The sequence below is a fragment of the Orcinus orca genome, chromosome 8 (genome assembly GCF_937001465.1).
Source record: "Orcinus orca chromosome 8, mOrcOrc1.1, whole genome shotgun sequence".
Classification (NCBI taxonomy): Eukaryota; Metazoa; Chordata; class Mammalia; order Artiodactyla; family Delphinidae; genus Orcinus; species Orcinus orca.
Window position 1 is genome coordinate 108,764,111 of NC_064566.1, and position 12,156 is coordinate 108,776,266.

General features: G+C 50.4%; 1 protein-coding gene across 1 annotated transcript in view; it reads left to right on the forward strand.

Annotated features, from left to right (window-relative positions):
• The window catches only part of GLB1L2 (galactosidase beta 1 like 2), a 40,265-nt gene that overhangs the window by 12,196 nt on the left and 15,913 nt on the right, over positions 1-12,156 (forward strand). The window contains 5 exon segments of the mRNA XM_004280515.3: positions 177-245; positions 803-898; positions 2,893-3,001; positions 9,280-9,372; positions 12,036-12,117. Of these exon segments, the coding sequence (XP_004280563.1) occupies positions 177-245; positions 803-898; positions 2,893-3,001; positions 9,280-9,372; positions 12,036-12,117 (449 nt within the window).

Below are 12,156 nucleotides of genomic sequence, written 5' to 3' on the forward strand. Positions count from 1 at the left end.
GGAGCCTGTGCTCCGCAATGGGAGAGGCCACAACAGTGAGAGGCCCGTGTACAGCAAAAAAAAAAAGAAATACATCTTCAACCATCGTGAGGGGTTTTAGGGACGAAGGTGCTCATTTGGGAGACAAAGTGGGATAAGTGGAGAACTCATGCCTGTAATTATCATTTCTACCACAGCTACGTTCCGTGGAACCTCCATGAGCCGGAAAGAGGCAAATTCGACTTCTCTGGGAACCTGGACCTGGAGTAGGTGCTCCTGCTGTGCGACCCGGCCCAGGGCAGGGGGGTGCGGGGGCTCCTGGGGTGACTGGGATCCCCAGGGGCACCTGGGCTCTGCCGTGAGAACAGAGGGAGCCTGGGGTCTGCAGCCTGTTCTCAGGACCCGAACGCTCTCCAGCCATGACCCCCTTACTCCCGGGGGCCCGGGCCTGCCTGCCCTGAGCCCAGACCTGTTTGCTGCAGCCCAGAGGGGCCCCATCCCCCAGGTGGGCCCTGCTCTGCAGGGTGGTTCTGCCACCGCCGGGGTGGGGGGCCGGCAGGGTCAGGCTTCCCATCGGGACCCCTGTGCCCCGTCTGAGGCCCGTTGTCCTCATGCCCCCAGAGGTGCTGTGCGGATGTCCTAGACTGGGGGCCACGGCTGTGACCTGGCTGGGCATCCCCTGCTCTGCTGGGGGGTCGCATCCTGCTCTCAGCGCCCCCAGCCCCCCGGGGGAGGGGAGGGGGCGGCAGCTCTGCCCTGCGGTGGTGCTGGGCCATCCCCCCTCGGCTCCGAGGCCTGAGAGCTGGTGACACTGACCCCCCAGGGCCTTCGTCCTGTTGGCCGCGGAGGTGGGGCTATGGGTGATCCTGTGTCCGGGCCCCTACATCTGCGGTGAGATGGACCTCGGGGGCCTGCCCAGGTGAGCGGGGCCGGGGGCCTCAGCTGTGTCCGGAGTGGAACATCACTGACGCTGTAGTCCCGTCTAACGATAACAGCGCCTGTCCTGTGTTTCCCCGCGCACGTGTTGTCTCAGGGAACACGGTGGGTGGTGACGCGCTGAGAGGCCTGTGCTGCTCCAGTCCCCGAATCCCTGGTTCACCGATAAGATGTGGGTCTTGGTCGTGCAGCCAGGAGTATGTGGGGGAGAGGAAGCGTCAGCTGCTCGTGTTTCTTTCCGGGAGGGAGCGGGGCCGGGGGCCTCAGCTGTGGCCGGAGTGGTCCTGTGCGCTTGTGCAAAATGCTAAGCACCAACGTAGGTTTAATTTGGCTGTTAACCTATACTTTTCATTCTGTGCTGAAGTTCCTTTTCAGAATGAGTGGCAGCCAAAGGGCGTCGTTGTCAGCAATGTCAAAGTTGCTGTCCTCTTCAAATTCCACATGGCTTCCCTGTGCGGGCGCGGGGCTGGCCCTCCTCACTCCTCAGGCCTCTGCTGCGGGGCTGGCCCTGTCAGGTCACGTCTGCTGTGGATGGGCCTCACTTTCTGAAAAATGGGAAGAGTCAAACCCGTCCTTCTGTTTCTTAGGGATGTTACCAAGCATTTTTTAAAAGTGCAAGCATTTTGACAAAGTAGAAGAGAAACAAGTTGTTTTAGTTGTAGCTTTCATCTTCAGATCTTGGGCCCTGATGAATTACCTTGGGGTGTGGTCTCCAGGGGGTCAGTAGCGGGTCTGTGGTCAGGTCAGGAGTCAGGTGGGATCAACTGGCACCACGGCCGGCCCTCGTCCTGGTCGTTACTACCACTGGTGTCCAGCACAAGGGTTTTCTGTTGACAGGCACGGGGTCCTGTCCTCCCAGCCTCCGGCCCCGCCGCCCCGGAGGGAAAGATGGTGCTTTGCCTCCTCCGCCCGCCTCGCTCTCATCTCCAGGGCGACCTGGGCCCTCCCTGGGCTCAGGCCGGCCCCCTCCACTGCCTCACCACCCAGGATCCCTTCTCTGTCGCTGGGCCATCCTGCTCGGCGAGGGGCCCCCGACAAGGCTCACACAGCCACAATGGCCTCGGCACCCCTGCGGATTAGAAACCTGTGTGTCGGTGATGTACCCGGGCTCGGGCCCGGGACGAGGACGGATTAAGTCTGAGCTGAGAAGCAGCTCAGACCTCCCTGCGCCCACCTGTCCACTCAGGTCCGGTTGCGTTGGGGAGGGACTCGTGGGTGGGCACCCCCGGGAGGCCGAGCTGGGCGAGCTGGAAACAGGCAGAATCCCAGTGGGGACGAGAAACCCGAGCTGTCTGCGTGCGATGGACGTGAGGTGTCAGACCAGAGGAGACTGCGCTCTCGTCCACAGTTACCTGACACAAATTGGTAGTTTTCTGAGCCTGTTCACTTCTTGCAGATGAGAACGAGAGAAGCATCAGGCCGTTTGTAAGAAAATACAAATGTTTCTCAGAATTTGGAATGAGAAGGGAGAATACCTTGGTCACGCTCTGTGTTACCTGGCGAGTGTGATCACTACAGACAGGTTGGGGGCAGCTGGACCAGAGCGGGGAGACCAGGGCTAGCTTCTCAGCTGCTGGTTCAGGCTTCTTTTTCTGGGTGACACTGGAAGATGGCACATGTATCCTCCAGTCCCAGTGATTCCTGACCCCTTTGTCTTCACCTCTTTGTGATGAGATTGTAGTGTAAACGCTTGAAAAATGGGCCTTGGGTTCAATGAGAAGCTTTTCTCCCTCTGGCAGCCAGACCTATAGCCATGAATCAGAACTAGAATGGCCACCGGTGCTGGTGTCCTCGGGTGGGAAGCAGGCCCAGATCCATGCCCGTGTCTGCCCCGAGTCCTGGCTGAGTGGACGTGGGGGGAGACTGGTCTCCACACTCATTCCTGGGCTCTCTGAAGCTGGTTCCTTTCACCCATCACCCTGCCCAGAGCAAATCCCCAGACAGTAAAACTAATCACCCCTCCCCTTTTCATTCCAGCTGGTTACTCCAAGACCCCGACATGAGGCTGAGAACAACTTACAAGGGCTTCACCAAAGCAGTGGACCTTTATTTTGACCACCTGATGGTCAGGGTGGTGCCACTCCAGGTAAAAGCGAGCAGACCCTCCCCGTCCTCCCACTGGTGGTAAAGAGTCCAGGTGAAGCTCTCAGACCAGGGCTCGCAGCCCTTTGCACACGGGACACCTTCCCCCCACTGCCTGGGACGTGCATTTGGAGGGCCTTGAATGGTGGTCTTTGCAGAGGTCTGTCTAGTGCAGTGTTGCCTTAGGTGGGATGCAGATGTTGCTGGCGCCGTGCCAGGGCTGCAGCACTTGACGCCTTGGTAACTGGAACACCCACCCATCTGCGTCCCAGCAGCACAGTGGTCCAGCTCTGCTAGAGGGGAGCTTGTGTGGATAGGCCCTCGCCTGTGAGATGGCAGGACTTCTTGTCATTATAGTTACCACTGATGACTTTCCAAAGTGCATCCTTCTGCTACCAAAAAGGTGCTGCATGGTACATGATTATTATTCAAAACATATGTCTTAAAATGCATTTTGGGGAGAAGGTATCTTAACTTGGCATCTAATAATTGGAAGCAATGAAAAAGCAGAAATGGGAATAATTAACACAATTGCTTCTGTAAGTGTGACACTGAGAAATTTGTACATCAGTAAAATATTAGTTCATCAATAAAAAATTGTTTTTTATTTTTTTGCGGTACGCGGGCCTCTCACTGTTGTGGCCTCTCCCGTTGTGGAGCACAGGCTCCGGACGCGCAGGCTCAGCGGCCATGGCTCATGGGCCCAGCCGCTCCGCGGCATGTGGGATCTTCCCGGACCGGGGCACGACCCCACGTCCCCTGCATTGGCAGGTGGACTCTCAAACACTGCGCCACCAGGGAAGCCCTAAAAATTGTTTTTGAGTCAGTGGTTTGGGATATTCACAGCACACATAGCTCAAAGGAACTGTTGGTCATTTGTAGTGTAGGCAAATAAAACACAGGATACCCAGTTAAATGTGAACTTCAGATAAGCAAGGAATAATTTTTTTTAATTGACGTATATCCTAAATATTGCCTGGGACATACTGACATTAAAAAATTCATTGCTTATTTAAAACTTTCATTGTAAATTCAAGTAGTGTAACTGGGTGTCTTGTATTTTTATTGACTAAATCTGGCAGCCCCAATCATGAAAGAAGCAAGAAGCTAGGACTTTAGCCTAGACTTTTACAAGGAAATGGGATTACCGGGGTGATTCAGTGAGCTGTAGTAGGTTGGGGGGTGGGCGTGGGCATGGAGGCTTTGTCAGGAATGTGGCCCAGAAGCATTCTTAAGCATGGAAAGGGCATCCCCAATCCATTAAAAAAATTTTTTTTCTGGGTATAACATAATTATTTTCTTTTTTTATTACGGTTAAATATACGTAACATAAAATTTACCATTTTAAGCATTTCTAAGTGTCCAGTTCAGTGGCATTAAGTGCATTCACATTGTTGTGCAGCTGTCACCACCGTCATCTCCAGAACTGAAACTGTCCCCATTAACACATTATTGACTGGGGGATTTTTGCAGAAACTAACGCCTGTGGCCATAATATGTCTCCTGTCAAGAATGTGTTAAACACGAACTCCCATTCTCCCTTCTCCGTAGCCCCGGCACCCACCATTCTACTTTCTGTCTCTGTGAACTTGACCCCTCTAGGGACCTCATCTAAGTAGAATCGTACAGTCCTTGTCCTTGGGTGACGGGCTTATTTCACTGAGCGCAGTGTCTTCAAGGTTTATCCATGTTGTGGCATAGGTCAGAATTTCTTTCCTTTTTAAGGCTGAGTGAGATTCCATTGCACGTATATACTGTTTTGCTTTATCCGTTCATTAATCAGTGGGCGCTCAGGTGTTTTTGCTCATTGTGAATAAAGCTGCTCTAAGCGGACTGTATGGATGTCTGTTTCAGTCCATTTTCACTTCCTTTGGATATATACCCAGAAGTGGTATTGCTGGATTACACAGTGATTCTGTGTTTAAGTTTCTGAGGAACAGCTATGAGTTTTCCACAGTGCACCATTTTACATCCTCAGGGGCAATGCACAAAATTCCAGTTTCTTGACATCCTGGCCAACAGTTGTTGTTTTCTGCTTACTTTATAAAAGCCATCCTAATGGGTGTCAGGTGGTATTTCGTTGTGGTTTTGATTTGAATTTCCTAATAATTAGTGATGTGGAGTATTTTTTCATGTGCTTACTGGCCATTTATATATCTTCTTTGGAGAATTATCTATTCAGATTCTTTGCCCATTTTTTATTGGGTTGTTTGTTTTTGTTGTTGTAGGACTTCTTTATATCTTCAGTATCTGTCAGTATCTTGTCAGATGTATGATTTACAAATATTTTCTTCCATTCCGAGGGCTGCCCTTTCACCCTTGTTGATTGTGTCCTTCCATGCACAGAACTTTTTAATGTTAAGTCACACGTATCTTGTTTTTCCTTTTGTTGCCTGTGCTTTTGGTTCCACCTCCCAGAAATCATTGCCAAATCCAGTGTCATGAAACTTCTCGCCTGTGTTTTCTTCTAAGAGTTTCAAGGCGTTAGCTCTTACATTTAGGTTTGTGATGTTCTTTGAATTAAGTTTTGTAGATGGTGTAAAGTAAGGGCCCAGGTTCGTTTTTTGCACGCGGATATCCAGTTTTCTCACCACTGTTTGTTGAAAAGATGACTGTCCTTTCCCCATTGAATGGTCTTGTCATCCTTGTAGAAAATCTTTTGGCCATACGTGTGAGAGTTTATTTCTGGGCCCTCTATTCTATTCCATTGGTCTGTATGTTTGTCTTTTTTTTAATTAATAAATTTATTTATTTATTTATATTTTTGGCTACGTTGGGTCTTCGTTGCTACTCACGGGCTTTCTCTAGTTGCGGTGAGCGGGGGCTACTCTTTGTTGTGGTGCACGGGCTTCTCATTGCGGTGGCTTCTCTTGTTGTGGAGCATGGGATCTAGGTGCACGGGCTTCAGTAGTTGTGGCACTTGGGCTCAGTAGTTGTGGCTCACGGGCTCCAGAGTGCAGGCTCAGTAGTTGTGGCGCACGGGCTTAGTTGTTCTGTGGCATGTGGGATCTTCCTGGACCAGGGCTTGAACCTGTGTCCCCTGCACTGGCAGGCGGATTCTTAAGAACTGCACCACAAGGGAAGTCCTGTATGTTTGTCTTGAGGCCAGTAACACACTGTTTTGATTACCATAGCTGTGTAGTAAGTTTTGAAATCAGCAAGTGTGAGACCTCTAACTTTGTTCTTTTTTTTTTTCCCACATTGCTTTGGGTATTCAGAGTCTCTTGAGATTCCATGTGGATTTTAGGATGGCTTTTTCTGTTTCTTCAAAAACATTGCAGTTTTGACAGGGATTACATTGAATTTGTAGATCACTTTGGGTAGTACTGACATCTTAACAATATTAAGTCTTTCAGTCTATGCACACAGGATGTCTTTCCATTTATTGGCATCTTCTTTAATTTCTTTTGGCAACATTTTGTAGTTTTCAGTGTCTAAGTATTTTGCCTCTTTGATTACATTTATTCATAAATATTTAAATCTGTCTGATGCTATCGTAAGTAGCATTCGTTGGTAGTGTATAGAAACAACTGATTTTTTTTGTGCATTGATTTTGTATCCTGCAGGTTTGCTGAATTTGTTTATTAGAACTAACAGGTTTTTTTTTAATCCATTCTGTAAATCTGTATTTGGTTGGGGAGTTTAATCCATTTACATTTAAAGTAGTTACTAATAGGGAAGCACTTACTTTTGTTGTTTGTTTTCTGTATGCCTTATAGCTTTTTTTCTCCCTCATCTCCTCCATTACTTCCTTCCTTTGTATTTAGTTGATTTTTTAATGACAAGTTTTTATTCCCTTTTTTTTCCCTTTTGTGTATCGTCTACAGATATTTTGGTTGTGGTTACCATGGGGATTATATACACTGTCCTGAAATTAAGACATTCTATTTTATATTTATACCAACTTACCTTCAATCACATACAAAAACTCTACGCTTTAAAAGCTCCGCCCCCTTTGTATTATTGTTGTCACAAATTATATTTTTATATATCATGTACCAGTTAATATAGATTCATAATATTTTTATGCACTTGTTTTAAATCCTGTAAAAAATAAGAAGTGGAGTTATAAGCTAAAATTACAATAATAGTGGATTTTACATGTTTTCACATACTTACCTTTACCAGAGAACTTTATATTTTCATTTGGTTTTGAGTTGTCATCTAGCATCCTTTCATTTCAACTTGAGGAACTCTGTGTAGTATTTCTTGTAAGGCAAGTCTAGTGGTGTAATGAATTCCCTCAGCTTTTATTTGTCTGAGAATGTCTTAGTTTCTCTTTTACTTTTTTTTTTTTTTCTCTTTTACTTTTGAAGGACAGTTTTGCTGGATATAGAATTCTCACTTGATAGGATTTTTCCTTCAGCACTTTGAATATAGTATCCCACTGCCTCTGTCCTACAAGATTTCTGATGAGATATCTACTGATAGTCTTATTAGGGATAGTTAGCAGATATTTGGTCCTGTCCAAAATGTTCATAAGACATTTGGTCCACACTAACAGGGCTTTGATGTTTGGTTCTGTCCAAAACCATTTGGCACGGACCAAATATGCTCATGGACATTTTGGATAGAACCAGATTTCAAGGACCTTTTGGCATGAACTAAATATCTTATGGAATGAATGTCTTATGGACGTTTTGGACCGGACCAAATGTCCTGCAAGGTTGGGGCTCCTTTGTACATGTCTCGTTGCTTTTCTCTTGCTCCTTTTAAGACTCTCTCTTTGTCTTCTGACAGTTTGATAATGTGTACTGGTGTGGGTCTCTGGTTTAATGCTACTTGGAGTTCACTGAAGCTTCTTGGATTTGTATATCCATGTCTCCTCCATTATGTCTTCAAATAATCTCTCTGCCCCTTTCTTCTCCTTTTGGGGTTCCCATAATGAGTATATTTGTCTGTTTACTGATTTGCATAAGTCTCTCAGGCTCTGTTCACTTTTCTTCATTCTTTTTTCTTTTTGCCTGTCAGACTCAGTAATTCAAAATGACCTGTCGTCAAGTTTGCACACTCTTTCTTCTGCCTGTTCGAATCTGCTGTTGAACTCCTATGGTGAATTTTTCTATTTAGATAATGTACTTTTCAACTTCAGAATTTCTGTATAGTTCTTTTAAAAAATCATTTCTGTCTCTTTATTGATATTCTGACTTTGTCCGTAAGTCCTTTTCCTGATTTCTGTCCGTGTTTTTCTTTAGCTCTTTGAGCATATTTATGACAGCTGTTTTAAAGTCTTTGTCTAGTAAGTTAAGCACATGTGTTTCTTTAGAGACTGTTTCTAGCTTCTTTACAGACTGTTTCTAGAGATTTATTTTGTTCCTTTGAATGAGCTACGTTTTCCTGTTCCTTTGTATGCCTTGTGTTTTTTGGGTGAAAATTGGGCATTTATAAAAACAGTCCTCTCTCCCAGTGTTTGCTGTCTTCTGGGGACACCTTTACTGTTTAGTGGGCTCCTGAGCCTTGAGATCAGCCTGGGGTGCAGGCTTAAGATCTTCTCAGATATTTTCTTGGCATGTGTCCTATCTGGCCTGTGTCTGTGCTTTTCTTTCTTTCTTTTTTTTTAAATTTCTCCCAGCTGCTTTTACATCTTGATTTCTCAAAGAGTGTCTCCCTGGCTTCTTCTTGTGACTTTAGGTGTTCTATCGTATTCCTCTGCCTGTAATCCTTTGCCCCCAGGCATCCATGGGTTTGTAGTCCCCCTGAAATGTTTACATGCTGTGACCCATCACAGCCTTCTGCAGCTTCCAGCCTGCGGTCCAAACCATGCCAACATTTTCTGTCTGATCTCCAAGTCAGATGAGACAGAAACTAGTCCCCTGGGGAGCCTACAGACAGCCCAGGACATTGCAAACAAGTTCCATCTTGCTCCTTCTGTCCTCAGGGAGGGAACTGGAAATAGGGATGCATCCTTTTGACTGCACCATGCTACGCCAGGGAGTGGGTGGGACAAAGGTGATCGAAACCATGGAATCTCCTACCATTTTGAACATGTCTTTTTCTTGATTGGGTATTCACTCATTTGCTTAAACATTTCACTTGTTTCCAGAGCTCCTGTAAAGTTATTTCAGTCAGCGTGCAGTTGTTTGTTTGATGTTTCCATAGGGGAACGAGGGCCTGGCGCTTCCTACTCCCTGTCTTACTGACACCAGTCAATTATATACCAAACCTTTTGAGACTTGCGCTTTCTAATGGGTTGTTTTGCTATAATTGGCAGTAAGTGTGGTGACATTAGCTAGTACGGTTCCCACTGCACACTCAGCTTCTGATTGTTCTCTCTTTTCCCAGTACAAGCACGGAGGACCCATCATTGCTGTGCAGGTGGAGAATGAGTATGGTTCCTACAACAAAGACCCTGCCTACATGCCTTACGTCAAGAAGGTAAGAGTCAACTTGGGTCACCTGTTCGTGGGGTGTTCTGGGCTCTGGTGCAATGTGAGGGTCTGATGTCACCCAGCACCATTTATTAATTGGTGAATCTTTTCTCCAGACCTTTATTCCAACAGGGTCCTCACTTATTTGCCCTCTGTTGGCTGAGTTTAATGGGGATCGCAGTACATACGGGGCTGAGAGTAATGGAACTACCTTGATTGAGGGCGATGGCTGGAGGCCTTCCTGGAGGGGTGGGTTGCTCCTCTCACTCCAGCACCCAAAGCAGCGGCCCCACTGTCGGCTGCACATTGGCTTCATCTGGGGAATCGTTTAAACTCACTGTGCCCAGGCCATATGCCATCCCATTAACTAAGGGTCTTGGGGGTGGAGCTCAGACATCTGATTCCAGCGTGTGGGTGGCTGGGAGCCCCTGACTGTGTGTCAGAGCAGGGAGGGGCAGGCCCAGGGCAACACTTAGAAGAACAGGCTTCTGCTCAGAGGTGGTTCCTGTCACTTGGTGAATGAGACCTGGAATAAATTGCATTCATTTTTCTAAACCCCCACTTCCTCTTCTGTGCAGCTGGGCTAACGAGAGGATTTGCCTCTCCGCATTGTGCGTGTAGTGAGGTTGCAGACGCAGTGCCGTTCCAGCATCCGGTGAGCAGTCAGTAAACAGGACCATGATGTTATCAGCAACACCGGTGTTTTGTACTTGGAAGGGTCGGCACCCGTGTGAGGCGAGGAAGCTTTAAGTGGCCTCAGTGACTCCACTAATTTAATTAGAGCTGCTCCGGCCCCTGGTGTCCTGGGTGGCATCCCTTCTGCTGTCACAGGCAGAGTTGTGTCCATCTGGAATTCCTTTAGTCCCTGCAGATGGCTTGTAGGTTCTTACCCACTCTCCCCTGCCCCCCACGCCCCCGCAGAAGCCCCCGGTGTAGGGGCAAGGCTGTCTCTGGGGAGGGTGGTGTTCCTGAAGCTGGATGGGGAGAGATCAGTCCTGACGGTCAGGCCCAGTCACACCCTGGCCTCCTCCTTGGGGTTGGCTGGAAGGAGCCCGGCCAGGGCTCAGGCCAGGAGGGCATCTACTGCCCCAGCACAGACCCCGAGACTCTCCTGGGCTGGGCTTCCCCAGCAGGTGCTCACTGAATCTCTGGGCTGCAGAGAAGGAAGCTGCCCTGCTGGGGACGGGGGCAGCCCCGCAGAGAGCTCCCCTGCGCAGTCGTGACTCTGATGTCTGGGAAGGGGTGCATGTGAGACAGGCGGACAAAGGGACGCCTCTGTGGTCGCAGATGGACGGCCTGTCAGAGCCACTGAGCAGAAGACTGCAGGGCTCCAGGTGGAGGGGCCGGGACCCCAGGGCAGCCCACCCCTCCCTGCGTTGGTCCTCGCTGCAGCCATGCGCCCGGGGAGTTGAGAGGGGCGCCTTGGAGGGTGCGGATCACAGGAGGAAACCACAGCGCCTTTCGTGTTTCGCGCATTCTGCGCGTGGTGCTGGGGCCGACCGGAGTCCTTCCCCGGGAGCGGCGGCCGCGGCTCAGGAGCCGCCGCCATCATCACTGAAGCCCGAGTCGTGCGCAGCTTCTTCGGGGCCCTGCAGATGTGGCGCTGTCTGCGCAGGACGGCCACGGGCAGGGCACTTTGCCCTCTGAGCCTTAGGGTCTCCACGCGCACAGCAGAGGCGGGAGCGTCCTTGTCTTGGCCCTGTGGGGAAGCAGTGAGGTGGTCGGCACAGCCCAGCTCTGCCTGGCGGGTGGCAGGTGCTCGGGGGCAGCGACTGTCCCTCGCGGTGCAGGCGGTCAGTCTGTGCCCTTAGGAGATGGACATTGTCAAATTGTGTTCCCCCCACCCCCCAATGCCGTGCACAGGGGGGCCTGAGCAGGGTCTGCTGAGCATCGGTGACGGGCTGGCTGCTTCGATCCTGCACTGGCCTCCCCCGACTGAAGTCCTGAGAATGAAGGCCTCTCTGCTGCGTCCTCACGGCCTCCGGGCAGATGGGAGCCTTAGTCACTGCTCACTGCCTCACCTCTTTCCAAAGGAGTTTGGTTGAAATAAGCAGTCTTGTCATAATACCCGAGGAAGAAGTGTCGGGAAGGTGCCCTTGCTGGGGTTTCAGGTCCGCAGGCCTCAGGCCCCATGCGGAGCCCGACGGGGATGGACCGGCTGAGGTGCGCACCTGCCCGCCAGCTCTGGACGCTGCAGCCCTTGTCTCTGAGCCTCCTCACCCTGCAGTGAAATGTCAGGTGTGAGGCTGACCAGGACGGCCTGTGCAAGGCGCTTGCGGGGACGCCCACATGATGGTGATTGTTCCTGAGCCGCGGCTGCCGCTCCCGGAGAAGGACGCCGGTCGGCCCCAGCACCACGCGCATTCCCGCTGCGGTTTCCTCCCGTGATTTGCACCCTCCAAGGCGCCTCTCCCATCTCCCCGGGCACGTGGCTGCAGCGAGGCCCAACACAGGGAGGGATGGGCTGCCCTGGGGTCCCGGCCCCTCCACGCGGAGCCCTTCAGTCTTCTGCCTGGCGGCCTTGCCGAGTGGCTCTGACAGGCCATCCATCCGGGACCAGCAGCCAGCTGCCCAGCGCCCCTCGGGCAGCCTGCGCGCGGTGGGAGCTCAGCGTGTGATGTGGCAGGAGGTTTGAGGAGCAACAGGCTGGCTCATCTCACTCCCCCACAGGCCCTGGAGGACCGGGGAATCGTGGAGCTGCTCTTGACCTCAGACAACAAGGACGGCCTGAGCAGGGGGATTGTGGACGGAGGTACCTGCCTGGAGGCTGTGTGCAGGGATGGGGACAGGG